This window comes from Scheffersomyces amazonensis, assembly GCF_036850825.1.
Source record: "Scheffersomyces amazonensis strain UFMG-HMD-26.3 chromosome Unknown RJT21scaffold_2, whole genome shotgun sequence".
Classification (NCBI taxonomy): Eukaryota; Fungi; Ascomycota; class Pichiomycetes; order Serinales; family Debaryomycetaceae; genus Scheffersomyces; species Scheffersomyces amazonensis.
This window is the reverse complement of record NW_027042742.1, coordinates 1,007,208-1,024,496: the sequence shown is the minus strand read 5'-3', so window position 1 is coordinate 1,024,496 and position 17,289 is coordinate 1,007,208. Positions and strand designations below refer to the sequence as shown.

Sequence of the window (17,289 nt, the reverse complement as noted above, 5' to 3'; positions counted from 1 at the left end):
TTTGTAATGGGCTCTCAACCCTCACTAGCATTATTGATATTGACCCGACCATGAAATTGCGCGCCCACAAATTATCTGGTAAGTATCAACAAAATTACTGAAGCACTATAACTATAGCACTACTACTACTACTACCACCACCACCACTTAGTACTCACTAACCATGTCGTCCACCTACGATCCTATACCGTACGATCATACTTATGTGTTATATGAACCTAATGATGTCATAGCTTTAATTGCTGTACATATGACATTATTACCTATCTACATTATGGTATTCTATACTGCATGGTTCTTAATAACTAGAGAAATTGAACCAGTCATTGTAGTTGGTGGACATCTTATTGGAGAAATATTAAATAAAATAGTTAAAAGAATTATGAAACAACCTCGTCCTGATTTTCATAAAGATTTTGCTTCAGGTTCTTATAGTTTAACTTATGGAATGCCCTCAGCTCATTCTCAATTTATGGGATTCTTTACAACTTATTTTATTTGTATTATATTGTTTAAGATTAAACCATTAACTTCAATTCAAAAACGGTTTGCAAGTTTAATATTATTAATTACTTGTATATTAGTACCATTTTCAAGAGTTTATTTATTATATCATACTATACCTCAAGTTATTGTTGGAGTAACATTAGGTTCTACATTAGGATTATTATATTTTACTGCAACATCAATTGCCAGAGATATTGGTTTAGTTGATTGGGTATTAAATTGGCCTATAATAAAATTCTTTTATATTAAAGATACATATTATCATTGTTATCAAACTTTTGAAGATGAATATAATTCCTATATTAAATTATCAAAATTAGTTAAAACTAAAAGGGATTAGAAAAATTTCAATCATGTATATATTAACAAAGTAAAAAGTGAAGTAAAGTAAAGTAAAATAAAGTAAATAGTAGAAGTAAATATTTAAATAATTATTTATTATGCATAGAATTCAATTCAATAGAATACAAGTTCAAGTTCAAGTTCAAGTTCTAAAAATCATCCCATTTATCTTCTTCTTCTTCATGTTGCTTAGCCGGTCCACTTGAAAAACTTTGTAAACTTGTCTTTTCTTTTGGTTTGACAAATCCAAATGCTGATGGGACTTCTTCTTTCTTTTCATTAACACTTAATCCATTAAATAATTTACCAAAATTTTGATCTAAAGTTTTATTAAGACCCTTTTGTTGAATTTCTCCTGTAAATGTTGTAAATGTTTCTTGACCATATTTACCAGTTTCTTGCATTTTTTGTCCAAATTGTGCCATGGCTCTTTTAGCTTCAGTACCAAATTCACTTTCTTGTAATTGAGAAATTCCTGGTTTAATAACACTTTCATGAACTTCAGTAACTGATTTTGCAACAGATGATGAAAATAATCCCCAACCTTTTGAAAAAGTACCTAAAGGATCACTTTGTAAATTATTTAAAGTAAATGAACTTAATGATGAATTACCATTAACTTTTGGGGCAGGTGTATTACCAAATCCTCCATATTTACCACCTTGAGATGGAGGTAAATGATCAGGTCTTGTTTCATTTTTTGATCCTAATTCAGCAAAATATGCTTCATTCTTAACCCTTTGATCATTAGGTAATGAAGGAGTATTTCTACGAGAAGAAATTGGATCTTGACTTAGATTAGAACTTGAATTATTAATAGGAGTATTATTTGAAGTACTTATACTTGAAACAGTTGGTAATGATTTACCACTATGATCTGAGGCAACAAATTGTCTACCTTCAATTTCACAAGTTAATAATTCTTTATAATCTTCAGCTACATAATTATCATATTTAGCCTTAGCAGGTAAATTAATATCAAGTCCATTATCAATAAAATAATTTTTAATTTTTTCATTTCCACCTTTTTCCATTCTTAAAGTTTCTTCAGGCTTAAATTGATCCATAGTAATAGATCTAACAAATGAAATATGAACTCCTAAACCTCTATGAATTCCAGCACATTCTAAACATATAAATATTCCAAACTTTGGTGATGCCCATTGAGGATTTGGAGCTGAACAATCAGCACATTTCTTATTTTCTCCAGATTTTTGTAATAACAAAAGTTTTCTACGAGTCTCAGGATCAAGTGACATTTTAAAAATTCTTATAATAAGTCAATTCAATTTCAGTTACCTCTCGGTCACTTTATAGTCACTTTATAGTCACTTGTCTATTACCTTAGACTTACTTATTCTGGACCGATAAGATCGATGATTTTTTCGTATTTTGAACAACGCGTCCATTTCACACGACCGTAGTGAGAGGAAAAGAAAAACTAAGGGCTATATGCTCACTACTAATAAAATTTGCAACTGTCATTGATCATTAAAATTTTTCATATACTAACTTAACTTAAAGTGAACTTATAATTTAGTTACTTGTTCTTCATTCTTGGCTTTAATCAATACAGGATATTGATCAGTCTTTAATGCTCCCATATGCCAAGAAGCTCCATCGACAACTTGAACTGTTCCACTTATATAAGAACCTGCATCTGAAAATAAATATACTGTAGCATCAGCTACATCTCTTGTAGTAGCAATTCTTTGTAATGGTAATCTTTTTATTACTTGATCACGATCTTGAGTTACTAAACGTTTCATACCTTCAGTTTCATCAATTAATCCGGGAGCAATTACATTACTTCGAATACCTAATGGACCTAATTCAACTGCTAAAGCATTTGATAAAGCATCTACTCCAGCTTTAGCAGCTCCTACATGAATTTGAAATGGTACTCCATAATAATGTAAAGTTGCACTAATAAATATAATAGCACCTTTATTCTTTCTTAATTCATTAAATGTTGCCTTGGCAGTATTAAAAGATCCTAATAAATCAATATCAACTACTGATTTAAATGCATTAGTTGATAAATGATTAAAATCAGCTAAAAAATTACCTGCTGCTCCCGCAATTACATAATCAATTCGACCTAATTGTTTAATAGTCTTATCAACGGCTTCAACTAATGATTCAACTTTTCGAACATCAATATTTGAACATGATATTACTTTAGCATCTTTTCTTAATTGACCTATCTCTATAGCTGCTTGATCAGTTTTCTCTTTATTTCTACCAATAATTGCTGCATTGGCTCCTAATAAAACCATAGCTTCTGTTTGTACGCGACATATTGTTCCTGCTCCTCCAGTAACAAATACAACTTTCCCCTTAAATAAGTTTGGTTTCCAAACAGAATCCTTTAAATACGATTGATCTAATCCCATAATACCCCCTATATACTATATACTACGTTTATTTTATTACAATACCCGTTGTTAAACTTTTCGTCATAAAGATCTATATTTATACTCAACCCCACAAAAGACAGACATTTTTTCTTTTCTTTTCAGTCTCAGTCATATTGCCGAGGCTACTGTGTCATATGATTATTATATAACGGAAATAACTTAAAAGAGTATTTTTTTTTTTTGCATTTGCAGTCATTATAATATTGTTCATGTCTTTGCTAACTAAATATTCCTGTAGATATCTATATACCGTTAGATGCGTTATTTTTACTTCTAATACTTAGAGCGATTTTTTTACTAGCAGATGAAATCTTTTTCTTTATAGCATTAGAATTAGAATTAGAATTAGAATGAGATTTAGAATTAGATTTAGAATTAGATTTAGTACTACTAATGGGTGAACTATCTTCATTACCTGAATGATGTCCATTACTTAGAACAGTTACTCCATTAGTATCATCATCAGATTTCTCATTATCTTCTTCTTCTTCTTCATCTTCATCTTCATCTTCTCTATGACGTTTCTCTCCATTAATAAAGGTATTTTCAAATATATCAACTGGTATATGATTTTTACCATCATCATCAGACTCAAGTATTGAAGAATTATTATTATTAATATTAATATTAATATTAATATTATTATTATTATTATTATTATTATTAATATTATTATTATTAATATTAATATTAATATTATCTTCTTCTTCTTGTTCTTCTTCTTCATTAATTGGAGTAGAAGCATCATGATGATCTAATAATTCTTCATCAGATCCAAAACTTATATCATCATTCTTTGTAGAAGTTTCTGTTCCATTCATTAAACTTGATGAATTACAATCATCATAAAATTCATTCTCAACTAAATCAATTAATTCTCTTCCAGTACTTACATGATTAATTTTAGTACCACAAAATTCTTTAAAATCTTTATAAATATAACTGGCTAATAATTTATAATTTTGTCTCTTTGTTGTAACTGATGCATCACAATTTTTAAGAATTAATTCAATAAAATCTAAACATGTAGAATTTGCTAAATTATTTTCATTAGCTATACTATCAAAATAATCAAAGAAATAATGTAAAAGATTATTATTGATAATATATCGAGTATAAAAATTATCATTAAGTATAATTAAACTTTTTAAACATCTTATAGCATTTAATTTAAGAATGGTTTTACAATTAATAGTAATTAATCTTCCAAGACCTAATAAGATATTATTTTCAAGAAAAAATGGTCTTGATATATGACTTTCATGCTCTTTTGTACAAAATGAAATTAATTCACATAAATGTTGATATAATAATTGATCATTTCTAACTTTTAAAATGACTTCTGAATCAGAATTTATTGAATCTTCAGGTAATTCAGCTAATTTTATTAAATTTTGAAATAATTTTGGTGCTACTTGAGAATAAAAAGCTCGGAAATAATTTTTAACATTTATATCTTCAAATTCTTCTGAAGTAAATTCAATATTATTAATATTATTATTACTAATAGGAATTTCAATTGAAGAAATTTTATTAGTTATTAAAGGATTAAATGGAGATCTTGAAGGATCAGAATTTTCACTTTCACTACCAGTAGCAATATTAGAATCTAATAATATTTTTAATGCTTCAAATGCTTGAACTTTTAAACCAGAATTTTTATCTTCAACAAGTAATTTACTTAGTATTGAAATTAATGTCATATCATCAGATAATTTTAATTTTAATCTTTTACCTTCTGTTGAATTTTCTATTAAATGAGATTCTTCTTCTTCTATAATATGATTAGTTACTGGAGGATCAGAATTATCAATATTTTCTTCATTATCAACGGAATTTACTAATGATACATCTTGTTCTATTATTATTACAATTAATTCAGTTCCAAGAACTCTTATTTTACTATCAGAATCCTTTAATGCAAAATTAATCATTTTAAATAATCCACTTTTTACAAGTATTGAAAAAAATTCCAGTCTTTGAAATGTTTGTAAACCTTTGGCAATTAATACATATTGATGTAACATTTTTACTCCATCTCGTTTCAGAATTTCATCATTTTCATCATAAATTTTAAATAATTTTTGTAAAATACTTGCATCTTTTAAATAATTAATAATTTCAACTTGATTCATATAAATTAATGAAGATATTAAATTAAATGTTTGATCATCTAATAATCTTGCTAATACAACATCTTTTAAATAATTTAAATGGAAATCCTTTTTAAATATCTTTAATTTTTCAACTGGTATAACGGTTTTAAAAGATTTATTCTTTAAAAAATCTCGATGACATGCTTTAAAACTTGGATATTCTGGATCATATTCAAGAATTCCTGATAAAGCAAAAATTCTTTCTTCTGTTGATAAAAAATTTTCAATTAATGAACTTTCATTATATAATATTAATGCCTTTATAATTTCAAATAATGAAAATAAACAATTAAGACTTTTAGAATTTTCAGCTTGTTCAAATACTCCAACTAATTTAATAAAAAAATCAGTATCAATAATAAATTTCAGCATTCTAAATCGTTTAAATTGATAATTTGCACATTGAGTTAATAAATCTAATATTGAATCAATATTATTAGAATTAGGATCAGGAGGAAATGTTACGGGTCCAGTAATTAATTCAGTTATATCTTCACCTTCAGTAAGACTCGGTATTACATAATATAATGAAATATCAGGACTATATTGTTCTTGTTGAACTTTTATAATAAATTCACAAAGATCAGCACATCCTTCAACTTCTTGAAATGATAAGGCTAAATCTTTACCTGATACATCTGTCCATACTATTAAAGTTTCTTGTTGTCTTTGATATTGAATTGAACCTTCTAAAAATGATTGAAGAATTATATCTTGAGAATCTTGTTCATTACGAACTAAGAAATATGGAATTTTAGTTGATTCATCAATTTCTCCAACACAATAACCAGTTCCATTATCTGACCAATCTTCTCCTTGTAATAAATATACTTTAACTCGCCTCGGAGTTACCCCTGCTAGTTGAACTTTATCTTGATTAATATCTAGTATCTGAGATTGACTTGACTCCATTATGATACGCTAATAGTAATAGTAATAGTAATAGTAATAATAATAGTAAATTGATTTGTAATACTAATTGAAAACCATATAGGGATGAACTAAAGTAATAGTAATAAATAGAAGAAATAGAAGAATTATGAAATTGAATAAATGATAAATGATATAATGATGATATTGATAATAATAGTAACTGATAATAATAATACAAGACTAACAAACTCCTTAAACAAGAAATGAATAATTGCGGCTATGGATGCACTGCAATGAAAAACTCGTTCCTATCCACTAACAACCACTATATGATACACTGGTCCTATAAGACCTTTACGAACTCGAACTATCGATGTAGTACTTTTGGTTATGGTTGTGTGCGGTCCTTTCCGTCCCTAGTGGGATTTTTCTTAGGCTACTCGGCCAGACCGATTTTTCGGTACTCCTACCCTACGCGTCATTGAGCTTTACAGTAGTTGTACAGTGGTTGTACAGTTACTAGTACACTTAACAGTTACAGTTACTAGTACACTTAGTGGTACAGTTCCTAGTACACTTAGTGATAGTAACTCATTCTTTTAGTACAGTAAACATTTATGTCTCTTTCTATATATATATACAAGTATGTAGTAATAAGCTGAGTGTAGTGTTTAACCTAATGACAGAGAAGAGCAGCACTAGCTAAATTTCTTAACCAATCTACTTTATCCACATCATGAGTATCTTCTACTTCACCCCATTCTTCTGTTTGAAAAATGGTTTCAAGATTACCCATTTCAACAATCTCTTGTATGGTTTTATGATAATAATCATCAACATTACTACGATTAAGTTGATATAAAGTCTTTAAATTATATTCATCACTAACATTTGATCTTAATAATGTAACACCACATAAGAAAGATTTTGAAGTTAAAATTGCCTTTTCAAGAGCTATTAAATCATAAATTGGTAATTGATTAAGCCAATGTAATACGACATTTTGAGTAGTTATAGATTGTTTATTACCTCTTAAACCATCAGTTTCACAATCTAAATATTGTAATTCAATTTTATCAGTTTCATTAGGTAATAAATTACCAACTGATTTAGCATATTTTGTAAAAAAATCTTCATATTCTTTAATTAATGGAATATATAATTCATCTTGTCTTTTTCTTAAATTCCCCTTATATTCATCATGAGTTGTAAATATAAGACAAGTATCAGTATCAAGATATCTTATTAAATTAATTTTTATATCTTCTAAATTACCAACTTTTGCAATCATATCAGCATTTTTATCCTTTTGTTCATTAATATTACGTAAATCAACTGCTCTTGCAGTAATAGATGTTAAAGGTAATGAATGAGTTTTAACTTTTAAATCTGGTAAATGTGCCCATTCATGAGCAACTAAATTTGCTAATTGCTTTTTAGTTTCTGGTAATGATAATGGGAATCCTAATGGAGTCTTCAAAGTTTTACCATCTAATTGAACTTCATAATGACGTAAATTTTCATTAAATTTAACATCAACTTTTTCCCAAAACTTATTTAAAGTCTTAGATAATCTATTAGTTTCGGATTTAACATTACTTTCAATAGTTTTATCTTGTCCTAATGGTTTAATATCTGGTATAAATGAATTAAGTGTTCCTTCTCTTGCTAATTTATTTATACAACTACTAGAAAATTTACTAATTAAACTTGGTCCTCTTATACCAGACTTAATCACAGTTCTAATCGAACTTCTGGTAGCCACTCTAAGCATTATTAATGGTTCAATAAATCTATATTACTATATTCGAGTTCGGGTTTATCATACTTCTGACTAAATTTTTCAATGCTCTCACTATCATTTTTTTTTGCGGACTGAAAAACTTTGAGAATCAATCCACCAACTGTTAAGATTGTTGACTTATATAGACAGATATTATTATTGTCTAAGTTAATAATTAGTGAAATAACTTTATACAATGGACCAACAGGCATTACAAAAGCTCTTGCTTGAAATGGATAATCAGTTGAATAAATCACGAGCTGAATTGTCCATGTGTTACGTTCAATTAGATAGAGTTAATACTAATTTAGATTTAATAACGAATACGAGAAATTCATTAAAGAAACAATGTAAAGATGATGAAACAGTATGGAAGGGAGTTGGTAAGGCATTTTTATCAATAGATGTTAAGGATTATGTGTCGGAGCTTGGAGATGATGAGAAGGAATTCTTAGATTCTAAGAAGAACTTAAATATTAAGAAACAATATTTGGAAACTACATTAGAGAAGACTATAGATGGTATGAATCAAATAGTAGGTAGAAAATAGTTCAACTAGATTGCATCCACCACCACTACTACTACTAATACTAATACCCCATTCTGTATAATAGCACCTGTATTAAACTTTATATAATGCATATATCATATATCATAACTCATAATAAATGACGAGTAAATCAACAAAAAACCCAGTAGTTAAAGTTGACTAGAGAAATCAAAGCATTCTATCAATAATGGTAAGAATAGCTAATCACTATCATCTTCATCAACACCATCATCAAGAATACGTCTTTCTATATCTTCTTCTTCCTTTTGAGCATTCTTACTTTTATCTTGCTTCATTCTTTCAGTTAAAAACACATTCACTTGATCCTGTAAAGTAGTCAATTTTGCTCTCAAATGTCCCAATGGAGTATCTTTAGCTTCACTTGGTTTATCACGATCTTCACCTCCGGCATTTATAACAATATCTGAAATTTGTGTTGTTTGTCCATCAGTAGAATGATCTCCATTACCAACATCAAATTTATGAGTTTCCTTTAAATCTGGTGCCGAGTATTCTGCAGTCGGTATTAATGTACTTGAACTCATCACTTAAATGTTAGTAGATCTTGATTATAATGGCGTTGTGGTAATAAAGCTTTACTATAACTCATACATATCGGAGCTGAGCTTTGAAAAACTAGACCCCATTGGGAGTCGAACTTGTTTGTCGCAAATGGATTTCAAATTTGCGACATAAAAATAGACATAAACCTACTAACTACTAACTAGTAACTACTAACTACAATTAACTATTACACAGATATCGTAAATTATTTATTGTACAAAGAAATAAATACGGGAACATAAGTACTAATAATCAGTCATTGGAAACTATTGGAATTCTAGTGGCACTATTGGAATATGCATTGAATTTAATCTCTATTATTTCATTAGTCAGGAAATTTAAGAATGGAATATCGTAACATGAACATGACATTAAATATCCATAAAATACTTTTAAAATAGTATCATCAGCAATAATTAAAATATCTCCACTCATTCTTTCCATTTCTAAAATTAATGGTTCAATTTTAATCGCTAAATCATGATAAGATTCTGCTCTTGAGAATCGATAATGATAAGGATCTCTTTCATAATGTTTATATTCATCAGGATATTTTTCTTCAATTTCATCATCAGTTAATCCACTAACTACTCCAGGATTCTTTTGTGATAATTGAATTCGATGTCTAATTTTTACATTTCTTTCAGCAAAAAATTTAGTAGTTTGTATAGTTCTTTGCTTTACTGAAGTCCAAACAACTAATGAATTTTCATCAACTCCATCAACTCCAGCTGCTGGATGTCTTTCATCAACTGAAAGTGTACGTTGAGGTTCTAATGGTCTATGTTTTTCATTCAATTCATTAAGTTCTTTAATATAAGTTTTACCTTGAGATGTTAAATGTTTAAATAAAGTTGAAGCTAAATTCTTAGAATATTGTAATCCTTCAGCATCTAATGGAGGATCTTCAGAATATTCAACTGAATTTTTATAACATCTAGCAAAAAATACAGATCCTACTTTAATTCTGGAATTCATTAAATAAAATACAACTTTATTAATTAAATATCCATAATTGGAATTATGTAATTCAATTCTTTCACCAAAATTAATAAATTTAATATATGATAAATTAGATTCAATAGAATCTCCCATTTCTTTATAATATGGAGTTAAAGTTTTAATTCTTTCACTATAATCTTTATAAGCTTTATCATAATCCCAAGATGAATAATCAGGAGATGAACGAGCAGCTTCTTCCATATTTTTCATAACAATAGAATCATCAGTTACTAAACTTTCAATAAATAAAACTTGAATATTTAATTTTTGAAATCTTTGATGAATATCAATTCTATATTCTGGTAAAGCATTAATTGCATCATAAATTGCTACTTGACCTTTATCATTTTTAAAAAAATTTAATATATCACTTAAACAATCATCAACAATTTTCTTACGAATTTCATTAGCCTTTGAAGTATTAGGTGATGGAACAAATAAATCATGAGTAAGATCATCTTCTGCACTAGCTCTTCTATAGTTACTAAGATGAAACAGATGAGTTTTAACTCCTAACCACCTTAAATATCTTGTTAAAGATACTGATAAATGAGTTTTACCTCTACCAGGTAAACCAGCTAAAGAAATAATAATTTTTCCAGCATGAAATAATCTACCAGATTCAGTTGAATAAAGTTGTCCACCACCTAAAACAGAAAGGGCCATTTCTTCATGAACATTATCTGCACCAGTTATATCACTTAATCGACGTTTAAGTTCAGCACCTGATGGCATATCCATTAAATTTGGTCTAGTATTATTATGAAATGACCATCTCTTGGATGTTCTTTGTTGTGAAGTACTTCTTGACATAGGAGCTGAACCGAAACCGTTAAAGATTTCTCCTTCATCATCAGAGTCAATAACTGCACCACCGCTAGACATTCGTATCACTAACTAAACAATTATCTATTGAATATGATTTCAAATTAAACAATTGTCTTTCCTTTTTTTGGACTGTTGGAGTTATGAGTTGCTTCAGATATGAACTCAAATTACTTTTTAGAACAAGGTAGGTAGTTGTCTCGTATAATTGTACCTTAACTATTAGTGTTTCGGTATCTGGTTGATAAGTTTAATTTTAATTCGGCCCTTTTTTCCGCTGGTTTTCGTTCCTGTCTACCCCGGAAATGAGAAAAGCCAAGAGATCACACTTATGGAGAGAGCTTAACTATAGAAAGGATAATTTTTATAGTTTAATTGAGAAAGAGAGTTCGTGTATAGAAAGTGTATAGATAGTTCATGATTGGCTAGTTGGCCTCTATAGATGTTAACAAGTGTCAGTTTACTTGGGTTCACTAAGTATGTACAAAACATTCGGATATCCTGTAGATACTTTTGAGTAGTTTCTAGACTAGACCATCATTTCATATATATGGATTGTACATGTAAAACACATTATAGTTGTATCAGCAATATATTACATGTATCTAACTATATAGAAAATGTATTGGCAATACATTACATGTCTAGAACCATATTACTTGTCTAATTATATAGATTACTCGATTATGTATATAACAAATATATTGCATTAACTACCTCATCAACTTTATTTGAATGTCAGACAATGAACTGGTCATTAATGTATATAGTTATTATTAATACTAGAACGAGAGACAGAGAACACTAATAAGGAAGAGCACTTCATACAGAATGTTAATGGATCATTTTAATGAATTTACTGTTCCATAAGCTCAACACTGACTGTGAAATAGTAGTGCCTGGGAGAAATATAATCAAAATGCGACATAAAAGAATACCTTTAATGGATATTTATTACTTTATCCTAAATATATATATATATATGTATGTATATTTTGAGATTAAAATTATGATACGGGGATGAATGAAATAGGGCTAAACTAATAATTTACATTACATTTATTCGAGCTTACCACCCTTTCTTTCAATTAAAGCCTTTCTGTCTTTGTCTAAGTGTAATTTGGTGATAACAACCTTAGATGGGTGAATGTTAATTGGAACAGAAGCACCGTTAGACTTTTCCTTTTGTACTTTTTCAACTTGAACAGCGAATTTTAATCTGTAGACAGAAGAGATCTTACCTTCAGAACCCTTCTTAGCACCTCTAACAACTAAAACTTGGTCATCTTTTCTGATTGGTAAAGATTTGATGTTGTATTGTTGTCTTAATTCTTTAGATAATGGGGCTGATAATAAGGCTCTTCTTTCAGCAGAAGAAGAGGTGAAGTAAGCCTTTCTAGCTTTAGAACGGGAAGATGAAACGTCTAAAAAGATTTGTTAGTATAAAAGTTTTCTTATAAAATTAATTAGTTGTTCGTTACTGTTAGTTATAGATTAGTAGTGTCATGGATTAAGCTAAAATAAAATTTTCTATCTTATGATAATTGATTATTAAAAATCTAGTCTCTCATTGTTTGAAGGTATGTAAACCTAATTCATTGGATTATAATAATTTCTTCTTCATTATGGTTATAATTTCCATCAGATTTATATAAACTCAGACTTCAAAATTGACTTCCTTAAGCTCAAATTTACTAATGATTATCATTCCACTGACTTTGAACGTTAAACTATTTTCTTCTCAATAACTTCTATAATGATAGTTTGTAGTAGAATTTCTATCACATTGAAAAATTTCATTAAACACTTGACATTTAATCCATTTCAATACTAATCCAAATCTGAAACTCGCTATTCCGAGAACGCAGTAACTCAACTAAGCTATGAATCGATATTTACCTTGACTGATCTTGGCCATTTTTAACGATACTATTATTCAAAATCACAAAAGGATTAACTGTCTTTAACAAGATTGATTAATAGTATTTAAAAAAATTTTGAAAATTGTTTGTTCCTCACACTGGTGCTCTCACTACGAAACGGTTGCGCACAGTAGGATTTTTTTTTGAAGAGGTCGTGTAAATTAGGCAAGAAAAAACTACTTCTAGGGATGCAGCCCTAGAGTATTTATAAAGCACGTGTCAAATCTATAAGAATCAAATAGGATTGCAAATTTACTAGCACTTATTAAGCAAATAATCACTACATAAGATACACTTTCGTATAATCTCAATTATAAAATTTACTGTTAAACTCATTAGATTACTGTTATCTTAATTGGCCAATTAATTCTACATGATTTTACTTGTTCATAGGTTCTTCATAAATCAGATGGACGCGAAATATAATTATTAGGTTAAATAAGTTCAATTACACTCTTCATATTGCATGTAGATGGATGCTTATAGACGAATGCAAAAAAATAAGGAACTTAACTATTCTAAAAACAAATAATCAGAATTTTAAGTTCATAAAAACATGTTAAGAAGAACAGCCCGAGGCGGGACTCGAACCCGCAATCATTATCTCCGGAGGATAACACCTTAACCAATTAGGCCACAAGGGCTTGTTCGTAACCCTGTTGAACACCTCAGTTGCCCAAGTGGAATACACAGAAAAAATCTAGTATTTTGAAAAAAAGGCCGGCGCTACCATATGTGATTTTGGCCAAAGAATCTTGATTAAGCCATAATTATTGGAAATGATATCTATCAAGTCATATGTTTTACATTTTAGATTCTTGAATAGCGTGGTTGTTAATTTAAAAACTTAAAGAATAAAAAACAAGAAGGAATTGCCAGGTAATGGCCCTGGGAATATTCAACAATTATGGAAAACACTCCGAAGTCTTCAAGGGCTGTAATCAACCACTCACCTCAAAAAGAATAAGTTACTTGCATTAACTTAGGTTGAATGTCAATTTGGGTCAAATACTGAGAAGATACTGCCACCACTTGATCTATAAGGAACACATATATTGAAGAACTACGCAGGTTATATCCATGTTCTAAACTCCCGAATTACATCATTGTCTTGTTAATTGAGCCATAAACAAATCAAACCTTGGCTATTTCGAACCTGAAATAATATATATATATATATATATATATATAGTAAGTTGAACTTTTGTATCAAACAAATAGGGAAGATACTACATTTGAGTCAGACGTCCGGCTCCAGAGCTCACTTATATTCATCACTTCATCCATATTAGGATTCCCAGAATATTTAATCTACTATAACCAAAGTATTCATTGTAATAGTGTATACTGTCTATAAAAACGTATATACAATGAAAGTGGAAAAAAAGTTTGCAGCTATTTATTAAATCTAATATGGTTATACTGTATAGTGTGCAAAATTTTTTTGATGGTGCACACTTCCTAAATGGGGATCGAAATCGAATGGTTGAAGATAGACTAGTGACCAATTGTGGATATCCTGATTGTAAGAAACTGACAGTATGAGTTCGTCTATGAGATTATTAAGTTTGGCGACTAGGGGTTCAGCCGCAGGAATTCGTTTGAATTCTGGACTTTCTCATCAATCTATTCAAATAATAAGATCCTTAACTATGGTGAATAAATGTGGTATTAATTCTAATATCATTCTTCGACCATCTAATATACCAATTTTGGCATCTATTAAGCCTGTATTGGTTTCTCATGCTTATTCAACCAAAACTACTGCATCTTCTCCACCTCCACCTCCACCACCATCAGATAATTCTACTCCTCATGATAAAAATGCTAAGGGTAAAGTCATTCTTAAACGAGCCTCAAGAGCTTTCACATTTTCATTATCATCATTAATTGTTCTTGGTGGTACTGGTATTGCATTGTTAGTAGTATACTTAATTTTATCAGAATTATTATTACCATCTGGAGATACAAGAACTTTCAATAAAGCAGTTAAATTAGTTGAAAAAAATGAATTAGCTCAAAAATTATTAGATTTTAAAAAGGGTGATAGATTAAAAGCTTATGGTGAAGTTGCTGGTGATAGATGGGTAAGAAATAGACCTGTTCAAAGCATCAGAACAAAAGCTAAAGATGGTAAAGATCATCTTGTTATGAAATTCCATGTTGAATCTGATAATGGGAAACATGGTAGAGTAACTTTAGAACAAATTGATACATCATTTTGGAGTTCTGAATTTGCTTATATTTCCTTAGAAGTAGCTGGAGGTAAAAGAATTTATATAATTGAACCAAAATTTCAATCAAAGAACTATGTCCCTCCCGTAAGTAATAGTACCGGATTTCTTGGTCTTAAATGGGGTCCTAAAAGAGATAATTGATATTATTTAATTTAATTTAATTATATTATATTATATTTATATTTATTTTTACATTTTCAATTAAGCAAAAAAATATATGTTATGATTTAACGAATTTCATCTACCAAATTCCTATTGTAGTTAAATAACTATCAAAGTTCCAATAAGTGATGCAATAATTTGGATTAAATACTCTGATAATTTATTGATAATAATTGCTCCCAGCGATGTATAGCTAGAAGTAGAATTTCTTCTTTGAAATGATGAGTTTGGGCTATAATGATCTAATGTTGGATTAGTGGGTGAAGTTTTAGTTTCATTTAATGAAAGCAATTCCTTACTCTTTGAAGATTCAAATGTAAGATTGTACAGTTTTGAATTTTCGATCAATGGTGCACATGCTTTGCCATCGGGGGTTTTCAAATCATTCAAATCAGTGACATTTGTTATTAAAGTAGCTCGTCCCGAGAAGTTACAAGCAGTGGGATCTCTATTTCTTGAAATATAGTATTTATTCAAAATATATGATAATTTCTGAGTTGATGAACAGTCAGAAAATGCTCCATAGATTCCATCATATCCATTGTTACTAATATCCGAACAATCTATATTACCACAAACTTCCAGAAATAGACTATTGATATTAACATTCATATATGGATTCACCACACATGATAAACTGGCTTGTAAGCATGTACATTTGTCCTTATTTGGAGTATTTGGAAGTCTTGTAGATGCTTGAAATTCTGGTGTAGGAGCTTGACACGTTGGAAATGATTGTGTAAGATTTCCATATTCACTTAAGCTAATAGATATAGGATTAATTGAATTTAATTTACTTGCCAAGTTGCTGAAATCTTCATATTGGGATATTGAGCCATCAGGATTTTGAATGACAACTCCATAATTATTTACTTCTTCAAAGTATTCATATGCTATACCACCTGACCAAACTTTGCTCATAGTACTTCCATATAAAGCTTCAACTTCAGTGAATGGTCTTGGCCTTACAGTATTGCAACCATATTCGCTCATCATTATAGGAACTGGAAATTCACTAAACTGATAAGTTAAATCTCTATAGCCTGAAGTTGCATAAGTAGAATAACCACACCATTCATAAATATTTAATCCAATAAATTCAGCTGCACTATTGTCATTTGATGAAGTCTTACATACTAGATAATCAGCCAAATCCTTTCGGATACCAGCATCATCATTTGAAGAATAACCTACTGGTATCAGTCTATAACCCTTTGAAATAATATAATTCTTCATATCTCTAATGGAAGCTTTAATAAATGGAGCTGTATCTGTAGTATCTTGAGAATTGGCCACTTCATTACCCGCTATGAATGCTAATGTGTTAGGATATTTGATAAGAGAATCAATTACTGAAGTATATCTATCATAAAGAGTAATATCCCAAGTTGGAAAACTTCTATCAATTGAATTCAGAGGTTCAGATAAATCAGCTATAACATAAATTCCAGCATTTGCAAGAGAATTCATACATATATCATGATTAGAAGCAGGATTTACTTGATACACTCTAATAGTATTAACTCCTAAAGCCTTAAAATACTGAATATCTCTTAAACAAGTTTGGGTATTTGATAATGGATCAATATAAGGTTCTATCATCCCATCATATACTTCACCTGGTTGTCTTGTTTTCTGATAGGCAATACCTTTAATAAAGAATTGTTGACCCGAATCAACATTAAATAATTTATTTCCTACTACCTCAATGATTGGCGTGTTAATCACTAATGGTTGAAAGTTTAAATATGAACTCGGATTTACAACAGCATAAACTGGAACTATGAAACTGGCAACAGCCAATATGATAATGTTGGTTATCATGATAGTGGTAGTTATTGTTTAATTATATGTATGGTGGGTGCAAAATTATAGGAGGGGCTAAGGAGACGCTGATTACTGATGAGCCTTTTTTTTTAGCTGCGAAATATGAGAGCAGTACCAAA

General features: G+C 29.2%; 11 protein-coding genes and 1 non-coding gene across 12 annotated transcripts; 3 read left to right on the top strand and 9 right to left on the bottom strand. All coding sequences in view use genetic code 12, as the record gives it.

Moving 5' to 3' along the window:
• Nucleotides 1–2: 2 nt before the first annotated feature.
• CWH8 (Cwh8p) lies at nucleotides 3–922 on the top strand. Its single transcript, XM_064883741.1, has one exon. The coding sequence runs from the start codon at nucleotides 164–166 to the stop codon at nucleotides 845–847; it is 684 nt and encodes a 227-aa protein (XP_064739418.1). The 5' UTR covers nucleotides 3–163; the 3' UTR covers nucleotides 848–922.
• Nucleotides 923–2,198, bottom strand: AGE3 (Age3p). The gene has a single exon (XM_064883740.1). It carries the CDS (start codon nucleotides 2,106–2,108, stop codon nucleotides 999–1,001), a length of 1,110 nt encoding a protein of 369 aa, XP_064739417.1. The 5' UTR covers nucleotides 2,109–2,198; the 3' UTR covers nucleotides 923–998.
• Nucleotides 2,199–2,205: 7 nt separating this feature from the next.
• Nucleotides 2,206–3,308, bottom strand: RJT21DRAFT_118742 (uncharacterized protein). Its single transcript, XM_064881144.1, has one exon. The coding sequence runs from the start codon at nucleotides 3,243–3,245 to the stop codon at nucleotides 2,379–2,381; it is 867 nt and encodes a 288-aa protein (XP_064739416.1). The 5' UTR covers nucleotides 3,246–3,308; the 3' UTR covers nucleotides 2,206–2,378.
• Nucleotides 3,309–3,511: 203 nt separating this feature from the next.
• On the bottom strand, nucleotides 3,512–6,748 carry PSY2 (Psy2p; the record flags this gene model as incomplete). The annotated part of the gene is made up of 2 exons (XM_064879767.1): nucleotides 3,847–6,748; nucleotides 3,512–3,684 (listed from the first exon to the last, which is right to left on the bottom strand). The coding sequence occupies exons 1-2, from the start codon at nucleotides 6,335–6,337 to the stop codon at nucleotides 3,512–3,514; spliced, it is 2,664 nt and encodes an 887-aa protein (XP_064739415.1). The 5' UTR covers nucleotides 6,338–6,748.
• A 126-nt stretch (nucleotides 6,749–6,874) lies between these two features.
• Nucleotides 6,875–8,151, bottom strand: RJT21DRAFT_118740 (ATP synthase complex assembly protein). Its single transcript, XM_064881143.1, has one exon. It carries the CDS (start codon nucleotides 8,070–8,072, stop codon nucleotides 6,975–6,977), a length of 1,098 nt encoding a protein of 365 aa, XP_064739414.1. The 5' UTR covers nucleotides 8,073–8,151; the 3' UTR covers nucleotides 6,875–6,974.
• A 24-nt stretch (nucleotides 8,152–8,175) lies between these two features.
• Nucleotides 8,176–8,727, top strand: RJT21DRAFT_118739 (prefolding complex chaperone subunit). The gene has a single exon (XM_064881142.1). It carries the CDS (start codon nucleotides 8,278–8,280, stop codon nucleotides 8,629–8,631), a length of 354 nt encoding a protein of 117 aa, XP_064739413.1. The 5' UTR covers nucleotides 8,176–8,277; the 3' UTR covers nucleotides 8,632–8,727.
• RJT21DRAFT_118737 (chromatin DNA-binding EKC/KEOPS complex subunit) lies at nucleotides 8,728–9,212 on the bottom strand. The gene has a single exon (XM_064881141.1). The coding sequence runs from the start codon at nucleotides 9,174–9,176 to the stop codon at nucleotides 8,832–8,834; it is 345 nt and encodes a 114-aa protein (XP_064739412.1). The 5' UTR covers nucleotides 9,177–9,212; the 3' UTR covers nucleotides 8,728–8,831.
• On the bottom strand, nucleotides 9,213–11,349 carry RJT21DRAFT_118736 (bifunctional fructose-2,6-bisphosphate 2-phosphatase/6-phosphofructo-2-kinase). The gene has a single exon (XM_064881140.1). It carries the CDS (start codon nucleotides 11,080–11,082, stop codon nucleotides 9,448–9,450), a length of 1,635 nt encoding a protein of 544 aa, XP_064739411.1. The 5' UTR covers nucleotides 11,083–11,349; the 3' UTR covers nucleotides 9,213–9,447.
• Nucleotides 11,350–11,938: 589 nt separating this feature from the next.
• Nucleotides 11,939–13,036, bottom strand: RJT21DRAFT_118735 (60S ribosomal protein uL24). Its single transcript, XM_064881139.1, has 2 exons — nucleotides 12,922–13,036; nucleotides 11,939–12,446 (listed from the first exon to the last, which is right to left on the bottom strand). The coding sequence occupies exons 1-2, from the start codon at nucleotides 12,938–12,940 to the stop codon at nucleotides 12,082–12,084; spliced, it is 384 nt and encodes a 127-aa protein (XP_064739410.1). The 5' UTR covers nucleotides 12,941–13,036; the 3' UTR covers nucleotides 11,939–12,081.
• Nucleotides 13,037–13,514: 478 nt separating this feature from the next.
• RJT21DRAFT_t40 lies at nucleotides 13,515–13,588 on the bottom strand. Its single transcript has one exon. It is a non-coding gene; the product is annotated as a tRNA-Arg (tRNA).
• Nucleotides 13,589–14,410: 822 nt separating this feature from the next.
• On the top strand, nucleotides 14,411–15,382 carry TIM21 (Tim21p). The gene has a single exon (XM_064883739.1). It carries the CDS (start codon nucleotides 14,486–14,488, stop codon nucleotides 15,320–15,322), a length of 837 nt encoding a protein of 278 aa, XP_064739409.1. The 5' UTR covers nucleotides 14,411–14,485; the 3' UTR covers nucleotides 15,323–15,382.
• Nucleotides 15,383–17,289, bottom strand: PGA5 (1,3-beta-glucanosyltransferase). The gene has a single exon (XM_064883738.1). The coding sequence runs from the start codon at nucleotides 17,165–17,167 to the stop codon at nucleotides 15,443–15,445; it is 1,725 nt and encodes a 574-aa protein (XP_064739408.1). The 5' UTR covers nucleotides 17,168–17,289; the 3' UTR covers nucleotides 15,383–15,442.